Here is a 17,789-nt window from a genome sequence, read left to right as displayed (position 1 = left end):
CCAATGGTATGAGGTCTAACAAGACCAAATGCTGGGTCCTGCACTTAGGTCACAACCACCCCAGGCAGCGCTACAGGATTGGGCAGAGTGTCTGGAAAACTGCCTGGAGGAAAAGACCTGGGAGTGTTGGTCAACAGCTGTCTGAACATGAGCCATCAGTGTGCCCACATGGCCAAGAAGGCCAACAGCATCCTGGCTTGTATCAGAAATAGTGTGGCCAGCAGCACTAGGAAAGTGATCTTCACCCTGTACTCAGCACTGGTGTGGTCACAGTGGTCACTCCAGGTGTGGTCTCACTCACCAACATTGAGTGGAAGACAATAGTCCTCTCTCTCAAGTTGCTGGCAACACTCTGTCTAATGCACCCCAGGATTTTTTTAGCTTTCTTTGCCCCAAGTGCACATTGCTGGTGCACATCCACTAGAATCAACAGGTCCTTTCCTGTAAAGCTGCGTTCCAGCTGGTGATCACCCAGTCTGTACTGGTTATCAGCCAGTCTGTACTGGTTATTCCTCCCTCAGGTGCAGGACTTGGCATTTCCCTTTATTGAAGTTAATGAAATTCCCATTTTCCCATTTCTCTAGTTTGTTGAGGCTGCACAACCACCTGGTCCATTAAACATTCCTCTCTATTTCGTATCTTCTGCAAACTTGCTGAAGAGGGTGCACTCTGTCCTGCCAGTCAGGTCACTAATGAAGAGGTTGAAGAGTACTGCTCCTGGGATAAACCGCTGGGGCACAACACTGGTGCCTGACCTTCAGCTGCATTTCATGCTCCTGATCACAACCCTTTCAGTCTGGCAGTTCAGCTAGTTTTATACACTGTCCATTTATCTTGTCTGTACTTCATCAATTTGTCTATGAGGATGCTATGACAGACAGTGTTGAAAGCCTTACTAAAGTCAAGTCAAATAAATATTTAGGCATTAATTACTCAAAAGAAGGTGTTACTGTGGAGACTCAATTTCAGGAGATGACAGTGCCACTTCATATATTCCACCTTTTTAACATCAGTGTTGTGAAGTAAGCCATTTTCAAAAATACTCAGCTTGCTTTCAGTGATAACACCTCAGTATTTTCTCTAGTCGTAATCTTAGGCTTCCCTTTTAATGCCTATGCCCTAGCTGATGATCAAATAGTAATATTGTCTAGACCAAACTTAATGAAGATATCATATGAAAAGTTCCTATCGATCTATGTCAAAGCTAGCATATTTTATCTGCCTGAATTACTGTCTAAGGTCATCCATATAGAGACAGAGGCTTAAAGCAATATTTTTCCTGGAGAAGCCCAATTATCAGAATGGATAAAAGACAAATTATGAAAGGCAGGGAAAACGAAGTCCTCGGAATACTTTCTGAAACACATAAGCAGTGTCGAGTCTAAGAGATGCATTTCCCACCTGTTCCTAGAAAACTATAAAAATTAGTGGTCACCTGCAGTACGTACATTCTCAGAGCATTTCACATGCACAAAGGCCCTCTTTGATCAGCCTGTCCACATTATCTCAAGGCTTCTTTTCTTGGACTTGACATTTTCATAAGCAGATTATCAATCAGAAGATAATAGCAAATACATCTTTTATTTTGTCTGCATCTCATTTCCTGCCATCTGAAATATCCAGGTGAAATTTAGAGATTTAATTTCACATGATCACTATTAACAATATTCTCATAGCTAGATGATTTTCTTAGTTGATAGTTACAACTAATCGATAATCTGTTTTCATGTTTAATACTGTTTTGCTTTGCAACATTCAGGTTTTTTTCTCCTTATAGGACTACTAGAAGAGGTATGCTAGCCTAAAGTATGATAAGGGTAAAAACTAAGCCAAAAACTGCAGATGCCATCTGGACTTCGCTCTTTCCAATTATTTCCTTTTTAACAGTTTTATTCATCCTTTCTGTAATTTTATTTTTTTTCAGTTGTTGAATATCTTTTCTAACATTATTCACAGTATATTGTAGTAGTTCATAGGCTCTACCATAATTTTTTCTCGAAACTCTAACAGTGTCTTTTGGATCTAGGAGTTGTGGTGCTGTCTCTACTGACTTTTAAATATCTACTGAAAAAGTCAATTTTTATTACTTTGGAGGGGCTTAGCTCATCTGTATGCCTTAAATCTACTTTCATGCCTTTCAATTTTTTTTCTTAGACTACAAAGATACTAAGTTTTCTTTCTTCAGGCTTGTTTTAATTAGTCCTATCCACATACACCTTCTTTGTGTCTCCTCCTGGTTTTCTAGGTTATTCCATACACAAATAGCTTTAGATCGATTTATCCTCTCTTGTTGAAGTTTTATGTCAAGTGTCCTTTCACAAGGATTTATTATTGATTGGAGCTTATGAATTACGTTTGTAATATTCATCTTTCCACAGAACAGTTGGGCAAAACCTGATATCAATTGCTGTGCCTCAGTGACGTCATGGCGATTGGATATTACTGTCTTAGTCAAAATAATTTATGGTTATTTAATATTGAAATTATTACGTAGTTTTTGCTGATCAACTTTTCTGTGACCTTTGAAAAAGCTCTTGCAGTCCCATCACTCTTTACAGCCAAACCCATTGTTTTTTAAAACAGCGTACTGAACTTTGCGTTTAGTTTCAAGCTCCTCTGTGGGACTCGCTGAGGTCCTGATTTTCATTAACTTAGTTATTATCTGGCATAGAATTTATATTATACTCTTTTCAATATCTCTGCCTTATTTCCTCTACTTCTTTCTGAGTAAACCAATTAAACTTTAAAAATACCTATATTTTGAACCTGTCTTTTTGGGGATCTCTTTGTACCTTGTGAATTTATAGACACTCTTGAAAAGTGTGCTAGTGTCAGGCCCTTAATCTCCACCTGTTGAAAAAAGTCACATTACCACCATTATTCCATATTTGGCTTCAGCTCTTGTACTTCTCACTGTGAACTTCCAATGATACGAGAAAAACCTGAACGGCTGCTAAAGGCTGTATATATTTGCAAAAGATCCAGAATACATAGTACTGTCATTCCAAATGTCTGTAAAATTATGTATTCAGTAAAAAACTCTGTAGATCCATCTAGGCTCTTAACTCTTTCATCCTTAAAGAAAGGGAATGTCTCCAAAGTTGAAAGGACAGGCAGACTTCAGGTCACTCTTCTCCTTTCTCCTTTGATTTTTACAAATGGAAAGCTAATATTGCTCTTCAAATAAAAAGAAGCCTGGATTGTTTCATACACTATTATTTGCAAAGCCTGCCAAAGACAACAATCTCCACAAAGAACTACACATGCCCAGTCACGCTGGTCTGTATGCTGTCCAAGAAAAGCAGAAACATAATCATCTTTAAAAGACATTTTTAGAATAATGTGAGTAACCTAGGAGAGCGAGGAACTATGTAAGGATGGTAGAGCTGGGCCTATAATTGTGTAATGTTTATATTATAGCACATAGCAGTTTATAAACTTACCACATCCTTGGGTGGAGGCTCTACTTCCTTCTTTACTTTTTTACCCATTCTAAAAACAAAAACAAAAAAAATAAAAGCAGACAAACAAACTCCCGTCTGTGTTTTAGGAATCAATTTACTAGTGATTCATAAAAGCTTGTAAGACACACTTTCTCATTCATCTGACCCACCTAATCAGTTTGAAGATTTCTTCGACATTGTAATTTCTATGCAGGAAGTTGTCCCTTATAAACAAAACAAACTTTCTAACATTTCAACACATTTGGTAAAATACATCTATCAACAAAATACACAACTAAAATGAAAGATGTGAGACATCACGGGCTCAAGCTGTAATGTGGTACAAATGCATAGGACATGCTTTTCTGCACGTTAGTTTTATCTGCATCTGTGTATTGGGTCTGCCTGAGGTGGGGTTAATTCTCCTTGTAGCAGCCCTCATAGTGCTGTGCTTTGTGTTGGTAGCTAGAAAGGTGTTGATAACACACAGGTGCTTGGGCTACTGCTGAGCAGCACTCGCACAGCACCAAGGCTGTCTGTCCAACACTCCACCCCTCACCAGTAGGCTGAGGGTGGGCAAGATCTTGGGAGGGGACACAGCCAGGACAGCTGACCCCAACTGACCAAAGGGATATTCCATACCATATGACGTCTGCTCAGCAATAAGAGCTAAGAGAAAGCAGGAGGAATGGGGAGCATTTGTTATTTATGATGTTTGCCTAGTGGAGCAACCGCTTCGCTTACTGAAGCTCTGCTTCCCGGGAAGTGGCTGGATATCGCCTGCTGATGGGAAGTAGAGAATAAATCTTTTGTTTTCCTTTGCTTCTGTGTATAGCTTTTGCTTCATTAAACTGCCTTTATTTTGACCCATAAAGTTTTTTTCCATCTGTTTTTCTCCCTCCCTGTCCACTGAGGAGAGAAGTGATAGAACGGCTTGGTGGGCACCTGGTGTCCAGTTGAGGTCAACCCACCACAATCCATAAATCATATATGAACTTGAAGGTCCTATTAGGGTATTTCCCCATATTTGTCTATATATTCTATTTTGGCAAACATTCTGTACAATTGCAGAATGTACAATTAAGTTCTACCTTGAAAATGTGGTTCAAATTCAATTTGTATTCTCTGTTCATATTTCACAGAAGACAAAAATCAGGTCTGCAGGTATTAAGAAACAGTTCCGCACAGTACAAATTTCACTGATTTAAAAAAGTTACATCTATTTACGCCAAGTCCAGCTTCTGTTTTTTTTGTATTAGCACATGTCCATGTGAACCAGGAAGACCTTCTCAGCTGCATCTAATAGTAGCTTCTGAAGCATATGGATGTAATACCTCATGTGGACCTAATTTCTTGTGGCTTGCAAAACTTCTGCAGGCCAATTAAATTACAGGCCAAAGTAAAGAGCAACATGACCCACTAGCACTAGCTACGCATAGAACATAACCAGAGTTATGCCAAACTTAGGTTTGTTTTAACACTGCGTAAAAGTGAAATGTGCACTGTTAGTACCCCTTAGTAACTCCTGGGTTAGTTCTCAAAGGGAAACCACACATTCACCCTCAGCCAGGACTGTCCTGACAGCCTCCCTGTGGTATAAGAGATTATTTTCTAGTGCAATATGAGCTGTAGCCTGGCTGGTTACAAAAGTCAGGGATATTGCTGTGCTCAACAAGCATTTGGAGCTCTTCTTGAACACTCTGAATTTTTGGGGGTATTGTTCCTCTACTGGCCTCTCAAATTGTAACACAGCAGTAGTAAACCAGTTGATAAGCACATCCTAAAAATAGACCTGAAATTTAAAACTTCATAGGCAGGTCACTAATTATAGTTTTGAGAGGAAGACCCATACAATCAAAGATTCTTCAGCTCCAATCTGCTTTACCCTTGTGCATATATACATACGAATACATACACATATGAACACATGTAAATATGAACACATATACACACACTAGAATTCAGTGTTCCAGAAAGTGCACCTTTGGCTAGGGACTTATTATTATAAATTATAAATATTACTTATTATAAATTAACTTATATATGAGAAAGCATAAGGACAAATTACTGACAGTATATTCAACAAAAATGACGAACATACTACCTTCTGATTTATGCAGTCACTATAGAAAGTAAGCATCATGCACACATACAAGAATCAGATTTACAAGAACATTCAGGAAATCTGGGTTATTTAAATTGTGTTAAATCCTGGTATAGAGACATGGACACTTCCTTAGAATTATTCAGTTCAGCTCAATTCATTTCAGATATAAATTAAGCTAAAGTCATAAAAAGCAATTTTAATTCTGAATGAGTTTAATTAGGTTTAAACCAAACAATTTTAAAAGTTAATTCATGTAAAAGTGCTTAAAATGTTGTAGAATTAATGTTCACAGATTCAAATAATTATACATATTCCAAGACTCTGAATAACTAAAGCCTTAATTGTAAATATTACTTCATGCTGTATAAATACATCCAACTTCTAAGAATATTTTGAAGAAACTTACACATTTCTACACGTCCAGAAATATTTGGTTCCTTGGTAATATTAAAAAAGCAGTATAATCTTTAGCAACAAGCACAGAGAACAGAACAATTACCTTATTGTGGATTGTGTCCCTCAGTCTGTTTCTCTGCTGCAGTTACTATTCTAGATTTCAATGCATTCTGACATCAAATGTTGGTGTTAGCTTTGTTCCCATAAAGCTCTCTGTATTCAGCGGTCATTCTCTGACTTGAGGCAATGATGCACGTAGAATTCTTTGGCTTACTGATAATTAAAAATGTGTCTTCTGCATTGAATTGTAATTATCGCAGACAATCAATGTGTACAGGTATTGAAAGCCTACTGACCCATAAAAGAACTTCTTATTCAAATCCCTTCCTCCCCATGATAACTGCATGTTGTCTTTCTCAGTGGGTTTACAGTACGCATATCTTTGATTCTTAGTTTACCATTCTAAATATTTAGAATTCAGAAAAAAATTGTAGCAGGATTAGATTTTTAAATGTCATTAAATGCTGGGTCTGTTACCCAAAAAACTTCTAAAAACTAAGACTCTATGCACTACTGATTAAGTGCAATTAATTAAATTAATTAATTCCTGGAGAAATTGTCTGCTCATGGCTTGGACAGATGTATTCTTTGCTGGGAGAAAAACTGGCTGTCTGGCCAGGCCCAAAGAGTGCTGGCGAATGGAGTTAAATCCAGTCAGTGGCTGGTCACAACTGGTGTTCCCCAGGGCTTGGTATTAGGGCCAGTTCTGTTTAATATCTTTATCAATGACCTGGACAAGGGGATCAAGTGCACCCTCAGTAAATTTGCAGATGACACCAAGTTGTGCGGGAAGGTTGATCTGCTTGAGCACAGGAAGACTCTACAGAGAGACCCAGACAGGCTGGATTGATGGGCCGAGGCCAGTGGTATGAGGTTCAACAAGGCAAGTGCCAGGTCCTGCACTTGGGTCACAACCACCCCAGGCAGCGCTACAGGCTTGGGGGAGAGTGGCTGGAGAGCTGCCTGGAGGAAAAGGACCTGGGAGTGTTGGTCAACAGCTGGCTGAATATGAGCCAGCAGTGTGCCCACATGGCCAAGAAGGCCAACAGCATCCTGGCTTGTATCAGAAATAGTGTGGCCAGCAGCACTAGGGAAGTGATCTTCACCCTGTACTCAGCACTGGTGAGGCCACATCTCAAATACTGTGTTCAGTTTTGGGCCTCTCACTACAAAAAAGACATCGAGGTGCTGGAGTGGGTCCAAAGAAGAGCAACAAAGCTGCTGAAGGGTCTAGAGCACAAGTCTCATGAGGAGCGGCTGAATGAGCTGGGATCGTTTAGCCTGGAGAAAAGGAGGCTGAGGGGAGACCTTATGGTTCTCTACAACTACCTGAAAGGAGGTTGTAGTGAGGTGGGCATCAGTCTCTTCTCCCAAGTAACAAGGGACAGGACAAGAGGAAATGGCCTCAAGTTGTGCCAGGGGAGGTTTAGACTGGATATTAGAAACAATTTCTTCACAGAAAAGGTTGTCAAGCACTGGAACAGGCTGCCCAGGGAAGTGGTTCATTCACCACCCCTGGAGGTATTTAAAGGATGTGTAGATGTGGTGCTGAGGAACATGGTTTAGTGGTGGACTTGGCAATGTTAGGTTAATGGTTGGACTTGATGATCTTAAAGGTCTTTCCAACCTAAGCAATTCTATGATTCTAAATCTTAAAGACAAAATAAAGAATATTCTCATTTGAGTAATATTCTTTACTTCATGTTTGCAGGTTTCTAAAATCATGGAAGCATACTTTTTCCACATGTTTTTGAGATTAAAGGTTTGATTGTTTTAAATCATGTAGAGCTAGAAGTAATAAAGGACTTTAACATAGCAGATCTAGCCAATGCAGAGTCAAGCAATCTATGAAGTTATCATTCTATGCTACTTCCTGTCCTTCCCCTGGAATTTACTGCCTTCAGTGGTAGACAAATTAGCCTGCTTTACATTGCTCCTACCCAGTTTCAGTGCAACGGTCTAACCAGGTGTTGTCTCTCAGCCAGCAGGACAGTAATTACATCTAACTAAATCCTCATTCCAAAACTACAATCCCCAACACCCTCCCTCAGCTCTGGCTAGGTGCCTAAGCTCAGCGGGCACTTCCCTGTTTCGCTCTTAACTTCATTAGGGCCTCCAATTTTCCCATAGGACCAGAACTACCTCAGTGTGAGTATTTTAAGCTGAACTAGTATCCAGAAACTATGAGTAGTGTCCACTAAACTAAATTAGGCATCAGTATTTAAGTTAGTCACTCTCCTTGATAATCGATGGAGATCTAGCCAACATACTCAATAGCTCTTAAGGCAGATTCATCCCAAAGTTGGTATCCAAAATTGAATTGCACCTTAAAATAACTACCAAAACCAGTTTAGAGTTGCTACCTCATGTATTGACATTTACAGTGACATCTAAAGTTAGTGAGATAAACTTAATACCCTGTTTCTCCACATGAATCCACATGCCATGCTAGGTCTGGCAGATGTTATCACAGTAGACTAAACATTAATTACCAGAAGTAGGCATATGACAAAACACAGCCACCTTGTCTTGTTAAAAGTGGCTGAAGGAATAGGCCCATCTCCAGTAAAATCTCTGTGACCAGAACATCTTGCCCATAAGTGGAAAATGATCACGAGGAAGGTCACAAATGTAGATGTTTTAGTTCAAAAGTGGAACCCTCTAACCTCTTGGCTATTATATCATGAACTGGCATCGCTAATATGTCAAATAAAATAAGGAAAATTTATTTAGCTTTTGAAAGATTTGTTGCAGATGCTAAGCCCAGAGGAGCAGATTCCAAGTACTAGATCATAAGATAATGATGGCCATGATCCCTGTACTTACTTCATTTTATTGTCTTGCTCTAGGAACCTCTCTGCTCAGTGTGAATAGTTTCTTAGATTGCAAATCTGAGATATCCACTTATTTCTAGTCACTACACTTTTTCTTTTTTTTTTTTTTAAATACAAGATGATGGATAGTAAGAGAACTGTAACAAAAAAAAGAGTCTATAAATCATACTTTGAAATATGAGGAAAGGTGGGTTTTCTGTTCAAAATACTGAAATCTTAAAACACTTCCTTTACAGTATGGTGTGTATACCTATAATATCAGAATCCTGTTCCATACGCTTAAAGACCATAATATTTCATTGGTTTAAGTCAGACATTGGATTTAGAAAACAATACCTGTTCCATTTGCATCTTCTGTTTACTAAAACCTTAAATAACTGACACAACAACCTAACACCCTGCACATACTGAATGTTAGTGAGACATGAGACAAAGGACAGGAATAAGTCAAAGGCACAGTGGAACTTACCTCTTAGTCAAGGAATCAAAGGTCTCTTCTGAAAGCAATTACTCCTATGGAAAAGCAGTGCAGAGAGAAGGATTTAAGAACAGCTTCTAACCAGTTATCTATTACATGATCCACTTTGCGAATTAACTGTCCCATGCTTTAAGACAGTCTGAAGCTGTTACTACAACCTGGCCATGATTTTCAGGTTCTTCCTAAAAATGATGCACAAGGGAGATTCTTTTTGCTTTCCAAGTGATAATTACGTAACCTCAATTTAGCCTAGCTAGTTTAAATGAATTCTTGCTGTTTCTTCTTGTCTCACAGAAATTAAAATCTTTTTTCTGTGGTAACAGTGAAAACTGCCTATAAATTGGTCATCTTCCAATCAATTGGTCATTGAAATTGATTATTTCAATTGATTTCTGTATGGACACTCTAGTTCTGCTGCCTTCCAATGCAATCAAAAGGAACATACTAAAATTACAATCATAGCATTACCAGACAATCTCATTTGTTTTTTAGGTCCATAAATTATTATGTCCTTTGTATGCCAGCTTAAATATCCTCAACATAATTTTCAGGTAGCTTTGTCATAATTGGGAGAACAACGTGGAATAAACTTGAAAGTCCCTTCTTTCTTTCTCCCAAATTCTTCTTCCAGCTTTCTTCCATCATACTCCTTAAATATGGATCAACAGACTCCCTTTGCCCAGTGTTGTAACGCCAGTGCAAGCATTAATACACTATAAAAACTTAGCTTCACAGAAGAAGAGCATTAAAAAGAGATACTAGGTCCAATTCAATATTCAGCTCCTGAAGATATATGCTCTATGAAAATATACATTATATGAGAGACCAATTAAGACAAGACCTTTGAATGTGCCTATTGTTTTATCTGAGCTCATGTGTATGTTAGGCAAAAAAATTATCAGGATTAAGTCAAGAACTAGCTACCGTGCAACAGGTGTTAACTAACCAAACTTAACTAGAATCTGTTCCTAGACACAAGACAATATTTTCTATTTTGATTCAAATTTCATCCCACTGCAGAAAAAAACCCAAGACTAAATATACTCTGATCATTCTGAGAGTCCATGTAAAGATTAAATTTTTTTTCAAATGACCCATGCATTTATAAATTACACACACAAAACAAAAGAATCATGAGGAAAAACAAACTGAGAGATGCAAAGTGAAGTACTCTGCAGACAAACCCTTAAAACCAAAATGAGTTTGTAGTTAGATGCCAGGTTAAGGAAATAGCTATGAGAGAGAAAAGGTGAGAATTGTAGGTGAGCTAAAAAATAATACAATTATTTATTTAAGATCTCAGAACTTTTAAGATACATCGATACTTTTTATTTGCATTCTGATATCACATTAACTTTCAGCTGAGTGTTACTTTCAGAAGCTCAAGGGTAGATGCTTAGATTTGTAATAAAAGCCAAGATTTTCAGGTATTTGATTCTGCAACCTCATGCTGTGAAAATATACAAAATTTGCAATAAAATTTTGACTCATGTACAGACTCTGATTGATAGCAGAACCTTTTTTCACACTGCCAAGGACCATACTTCGCTGTTTGCTGAAGCTGAACGGCTTGGTACACGTAGGAAGAGGTGTACTAAATCAGGAGTGTTTCAGTCATGTTAAGATCCTAAGCTGTAGAGGTAGAATGTATTTTCCAATGTGTACAGTGTAAAAGAATGTGTACAAATGTTATTGAAAAGAAGCAATGGGAACTGAAGAACATGATAGTATTCTTTCCAAATCACAGAATAACTAAGAGGCTTCAGCACAAAACCCCTTCTTCAATGAATAAAACAGTCTTCCATGGCAGATCAGTATCCTGCCTCGATACTGGTAGGAGCCAAATGCTTCCGATAAATGCATGAAACCAATCCCAAAAGTCAAATTTCCTCCATCTGTTACAGATTTTTTTATCTCCCTTAAGTACAAAGGTTTAGATCTCCTGAAGTTTTTATGTTCTTCCTAACAATAGTAGCTATTTTTACTGTCCACATAAATGCTTAATCCTTTTACTCCTAATTCTTAGTCTGACATGCTACTGCACAGGTCCAACTGTCTAGTGTACTGTATAAGAAATTACTCCTTAGATTTAAAAAAAATGTAAACAGTTTAAATGTGTTATTCAATTCAACACAACATCCCCTTGTTCTTGTATTACAACTTCAGTTAAAAGATGTCCTGACTTGGTCTTTTCTAATTTCTTTTATAACTCCCTGTACATTCTGATTTATCACCTTTCTAAGCTGCCTTAATTATTTTTTCCATCTAGCTTTTCTAGACATATATGTTTCTTGTCTCAGTGTCCCTCTGTGACTGTTAAATCTTTCTCAGATATGATGAACCTAACCTGAAATACCATAATCAATTCTAGTACACTACAGATTTATTCCAGTGACATTATAACTTTTTGGGTACTAATTTTTTTACCAAATTTCCTCAGTGAGGATTTTCACTAAGATATTCACATATGGTAAACAGGTTATTTTGCCAATTGATCACAATTAATTTAGGTTCACTACTGAAATTGTGCCAAATATTCCTGGCAGTGTAAATTACATTGGTTTCATCAACAACGAATTTTATGTCACGGTGTTACCAGTTCACCTAACTGCAGAAGAGCTCTCAGAAGTTTCTATCAGTCTTCTTTAGTCTTAACATAAATTATTTTATCTCACCAGAAAATTTTGATTTCTCTATGTTATTGCTCATTTCCAAATTACAATGAACATATTAAATAACTTCAGACCTAGGGTCTATCCTTGGAGAATCTAAGCTGTGACAACCTGAATGAAGGAGATTTTTAGGAATTATGTGTGTGATTTTCAATGTTTTGCTGAGATGTATAGTGAAATCCCTCATCCCATGAGAAAGAGACTAAAGAAAGAGACTAAAGAAAAATTGACTTAATCTAAAACAAATGAGTAGTTACCCAACCACTGCCTGAGCAACAGTAGCAGGGCACTTTTCATACAGATGTCAAAGATGGTCTGCCTGAGGAAGAAAGACATTTTAAAGACTAGCAAAAAATTAAAGACACTCCGAAGTTTTTAGCCAGCTGTGCCAATCCACGTCTTAAAACGAATGCCTCCTCCTGGCAGTTTCACTGCGACATCGGGCTGAAAGGGACATTCTGAATGATCAGATTCATTCCCCTCCCCCATCACAGCCACTGCATTACGTTAATCCCACCAGATACCCATCATGCTGTATCTCAAAAACTGTTAATATTTTGTTCCCACTCCTCTCCTTAAAAAGCTGTTCCACAAGCTGATTGCTCAGACAGCCAGGGACCTTTTGTAATTTTTAGTCCACATTTATTCATGACCAGTCTACTGTATTTGTGTCATGTTTGAAACTCTGTCAATTACTCTCTTTGCTGGCATGTATCAAAATATATTATTTATTCGAAATATTTATACTATAAAATATATATTTACTATATTCTATACATATTATATAGTATATTATATATATGCTATACATATTTACATATATAGAGTCAGAATATATTTGAAGCTAACAAACACATCCCCACTCAGTTTTAATTTTGTTAGGTTAAAAAGCTCTTCTAATTTCCTGAAAAAAATGATTCTTCATTCCCCATATCACCCTCACAAGGCTTTTTTAAGTCAACCCCTTGAAAACATGGATGACCACAGCTGAACACAGCATCCCAGATGAAGCTTCTCCTGTTTTGTACAAAATTGTACTCATATTTCTTCGTCAACACTAGAAATACCTCAGCTGTGTTACTATCACATTCATGACTTTTATGGTTATGTCAGACTGCAAGAGTAGTGCCCTATCATTTAATTTTAACTGATCATTTACCGGGCTTCAATATGTTAATGGTTAAAAAAATAATTTAAAAAAATGTTACAGTTTAGGACAAAAATACAAATATCAGGTTTGCAAACAAAAGCAGGAACTATAGGACACACAAGCCCATCTTGGCATTCATCACATTAGCAGAACATTAGATAATCAGAAAATGGCTGCACGATGAAAATCACAAAAATGAAATAAAATAAAAAAAAAAGAAATCTTGCTTCCATCAACAAAGGTAAGAAAGTGAGTTTGCTCAGTCACTGAACAACAGAAAGCGGATGCTTGTCTTGCATAGGTTAAGATAATACAGTATCAGACTACCTTATATAGATAATAATTTCAGAGTAGCAACAAAATTATAAAAGAAGAGTTCTGTTCTACAGATGATGCTTCTCTGACAGCAAATCCATACTTTGTTTTGAAATTCCTGCCTGCAGGCACCCCAAAACCTTTGAAACATCAATAAATTAGGTAAGATTTTCTCCCTAATGCCCTAATCACCTGTTAGTGCTCTTTAGGATAAAACTTCTGTATTTTTTTTTCCCTTCTCATCTATTATCCATACAAGGTCTCACACCTTTCATGTTACTGTCACACATAAATTCTACACATCTTATCTGTAGTGGACTGTTCTTTCTTAGTTCGTATTACCTATCCCAACTTTTAAATAGAATTCTTTTCCTCTACCGTGTAAGTTTCTTAGGACAGGTCCACTGCAGTTTTTTGAGTCACACCTAACAGTGCTGGTCTCAGTTGCCCTCTGCTGAACTAGCCCACCTGTGTCTCCCCACCTTTGCTGACACCAATTCCTAAGCTCCCAGTTTCCTCTGGAAGTAGCATCAGGAGCCCCCTAAGAGCAGGATTTGCCCTGCCTGGTTTTAAATGTTATTTATGTTATCTGATATACTTCACCTGTTATCACATCATACAATTTTATTATAAATCTTGCAATTGTCACTGCTTTTCTGCAGATGCTGTTATCAAGTGGTCAGCAAGTTTTTAGGGTTTTTTTTGGTTGTGGTTGGAGGAAACTTCAACATATGCCTTTAAAAAAAAATATTAAAAAGAATCGTTATTCTTTTATAACTTCGACTCGTGGCTTCGTGAAGTCCCCAGACGCGTGTCCCTCACTTCACAGGTGGAACCGAACCCCCCGGGAGGTGAGGCACAGACTGGGGCCCGCTGGCAGGGCGGCAAGCAGGCTCTGACGGCTCACCGCCACCCTCCTATCGCCACCGCGGCCGCTCACTCGCCAGCGTCACAAAACGCGGTATTTCCGCTGACTCGGAGCCGACGGCACCTCAGCCCTCAGCCCTGGCGGTACCCGCCCCCTTCACCCGCCCGCCCGCCCTCCCTCCGCCACGGACCCCCTCTCCCGTTGCAGGCCTGCCGCCGCCCTCCCTCACTCACCGGCCGCGGCCGGGCCGCGCCGCCCGGGGGCGAGCAGGCAGCGGCGGCCCGCGCTGGTGTTGCACCGGTTGCCAGGAGACGCCCGCGGCGCATGCGCCGGCCGCCGCGCGGGGCAGCGGGCGGGAAGGTGGGGCGGGCTGTGGGGGCTCTGAGGGGAGGCTGGAGGAGCAGGGCACGCCGGCGCCGCGCCTTCCCTCCCCGGGCCTTCCCCCGCCGTCCCTGGGTAGCACGTTCAAGTGTGTTCCTTTAATTTGAATTTCCAGAGCCCCTGGAGAGTGGTTTCACCGTGACACGTGCGTTAATCCATTAATCCATTTCTCTGCAGTTTATCCCAATTCCAAAGTGCTGGTAATGCATGTTTGAGGAAAGTATTGATACTGATGGGCTGGGGTAGTGATGAAAAAAATTAATCAGTTATTTCTCAAAACTAAAGGAAAAGACTACCTTCTCGCCCAAAGAACACAGTATTTCTGAAAATTAACGGACATGCGCAGTCTGTCTTAAAAGTTGCCGTGCTCATGCCTTGGTTTTGTTATTTTCTCTTGTTCCTGTTTCATCATAGAATCATAGAATGGTTTGGGTTGGAAGGGACCTTAAAGATCATCTAGTTCCAACCCCCTGCCATGGGCAGGGACACCTCCCATAGACCAGGCTGCTCAAAGCCCCATCCAGCCTGGCCTTGAACACTTCCAGGGCTGGGGCATCCACAGCTTCCCTGGACAACCTGTTCCAGTGCCTCACCACCCTCAGAGTGAAAAATTTCTTCCTGATATCTAATCTAAATCTACCCTCTTTCAGTTTAAAATCGTTACCCCTTGTCCTATCACTACATGCCCTTATAAAATGTCCCTATCCAGCTTTCTTGTTCGTCCCCTTGAAGTACTCGAAGGCAGTTAATAGGGTCTTCCCAGAGCCTTCTCTTCTCCAGGCTGAACAACCCCAACTCTCTCAGCCTGTCTTCACAGGAGAGGTGCTCCAGCCCTCGGATCATCTTCGTGGCCCTCCTCTGGACCCTCTCCAACAGGTCCATGTCCTTATGTTGGGGGCTCCAGAGCTGGACGCAGTACTCCAGGTGGGGTATCACCAGAGCAAAGTAGAGGGGCAGAATCACCTCCCTCAACCTGCTGGCTATGCTTTTTTGATGCAGCCCAGGATGCGGTTGGCTTTCTGGGCTGTGAGCACACATTGCCACCTCAGTTGGAGCTTCTCATTCACCAATACCCCTACGTACGTTCTCCTCAGGGCTGCTCTCAACCAATTCTCCACCCAGCCTGTATTTGTGCTTGGGATTGCCGTGACCCATGTGCAGGACCTTGCACTTGGCCTTGTTGAACTTCATGAGGTTCACACAGATCCACCTCTCAAGCCTGTCAAGATCCCTTCCCTCCGGCATGTCAACCACACCACACAGCGTGTCCTTGTCAGTAAACTTGCTGAGGGTGCACTCAATCCCAACATCCATGTAGCCAACAAAGTTGCTAAATAGTACCAGTCCCAGTACCAAATCATGAGGAACACCACTCATCACTACTCACCACTTGGACATCGAGACGTTGACCGCAAGTCTTTGAGTGCAGCCAGCCAGACAGTTTCTTATCCATTGAGTGGTCCATCCATCAAATCCACGTTTCTCCAATTTGGAGACAAGGATGTCATGTGGGACAGTGTCAAATGCTTTGCACAAGTTCAGGTAGATGACGTCTGTTGCTCTGGCTGAAGATAAAGAGATGGTTCACTATCTCTTTTCAGTGCATTCATGGAAAAAAAAAAAAAGAAAAAGCTGAAAAAGCTGTCTATTCTTGGGAGAGAAGAGATAAAACAGTTAGGCAGCTCTCAGGAAGGCGCAGGCAAACCTCTGCTGGAGCACCACCAGTTGTGGCCCCGCTGGTGAGACATCACCAGAGTTTTGTCATAGGGACGAACGAGCCGCCTCCTCTCTGTTATCAGCTCTGGGTTGATGATGGAGAAAGCCATGCTCTACAGCTAATTGTGCTATTCTCAGACTAATAATTCATTGTAGTATTCTCTTTTGCCAGCCAGGTCAATTTTGGAAGGAATACTAAGCAGAATTCTGAAATCAAATAACATTTTCTAGCTTGAAATGCAGCTTAATTGCTATCAGTAACTGCAGAAGTAACAGGAAACAGGCAAGAATAATCATTTTTGGGCCTCAAAGTTGGGTAATAATAGGTAAAGAAATTACAGCTGCTATCAGCTCTCTCCTGTGAGTCCTTTTTATCACAAATCTCATTGTTTTCTCCCCAGATACCTTATAACGTTGTATTGCAAGTATAAATGTAGTTCTATGTTTACAAGCCATATCAGTCTGTTGAGATCACAGCACAAACAGGTCCTGGCCCTACATTATGATAAATGTGCACCGTCGTAACAGAAGAGTTGGTGGGTCATTTTTAAGTGTGAGCAAGCCGCATGTGTGAAGGTGTCTCAATTCCACTTTTAACATCACACAGAAAATTTATGGAGATTTATAATCCCCTTCACTGGAAAGCAACTGCAATGACAAGTCAAGAGCCATTTATACTGGCCTGTATCTCAGCAGACAGGAGAAATCACACCGGACTTCTAAGGCCAGTTTCTGACTGACAGATACTCCATGAAGTCTGGCTGATCTCTCATGCTTTTACAACAGTTAGTAGAGGCTCTCACTGGCAGGGAAGAAACGGAAAAAATTTGCAGTAGCTTGGTAGAGGCAAGTCATCTGCTTCGCAAACTTTGTGGGTTTTTCTTTCTCTAAACAGACTTGGGCACTGCAGTAGCAGGCAGGTGACAGAATTGTAACAAGAGATGAATGTAAACAGGGAAGGTAAAGACTTGCTTTTAACTCTGTGCTGTGTCTGGCTGGGATGGAGTTAGTTTTCTTCGTGACAGCTTGTATGTTGCTGTGTTGTAGATCTGTGACCAAAACAGCGCTGATAACACAGCAATGTTTTAGCTATTGCTAAGCGGTGCTTGCAGAATGTCAAGGCCTTCTGTTTCCCACGCTGCCCTGCCAGCAAGTAGTCTGGGGGTGGGCAAGAGGCTGGGAGGGGACACAGCTGGGAGAGCTGACCCCAACTGACCAAAGGGTTATTTTATGCCATATAGCATCAGGCTCAGTAACATAGCTGGGGGCTGGTCTTTCCAAGGTAGCTGTTGCTTGGGGACTGGATAGGCATTGGTCTGCTTGTGGGAGGTGATGAGTGGTTGCCTCCACATCACTTGGGTTTTTTAAA

General features: G+C 40.2%; 1 protein-coding gene across 1 annotated transcript in view; it reads right to left on the bottom strand.

Moving 5' to 3' along the window:
- ARMC3 (armadillo repeat containing 3) overlaps positions 1-16,246 on the bottom strand; it is a 74,127-nt gene extending 57,881 nt beyond the window's left edge. Inside the window, exons 1-3 of the mRNA XM_054191499.1 lie at positions 16,092-16,246; positions 9,310-9,353; positions 3,444-3,492 (exon numbers count right to left, since the gene is read on the bottom strand). Coding sequence (XP_054047474.1) covers positions 3,444-3,491 — 48 coding nt within the window. The 5' untranslated portion in view covers position 3,492; positions 9,310-9,353; positions 16,092-16,246. The remainder of the gene's footprint in view (positions 1-3,443; positions 3,493-9,309; positions 9,354-16,091) is intronic.
- Positions 16,247-17,789: the final 1,543 nt, after the last annotated feature.

This window comes from Rissa tridactyla, chromosome 2 (genome assembly GCF_028500815.1).
Source record: "Rissa tridactyla isolate bRisTri1 chromosome 2, bRisTri1.patW.cur.20221130, whole genome shotgun sequence".
Lineage (NCBI taxonomy): Eukaryota > Metazoa > Chordata > Aves > Charadriiformes > Laridae > Rissa > Rissa tridactyla.
This window is presented reverse-complemented; position numbering and strand designations above follow the sequence as displayed.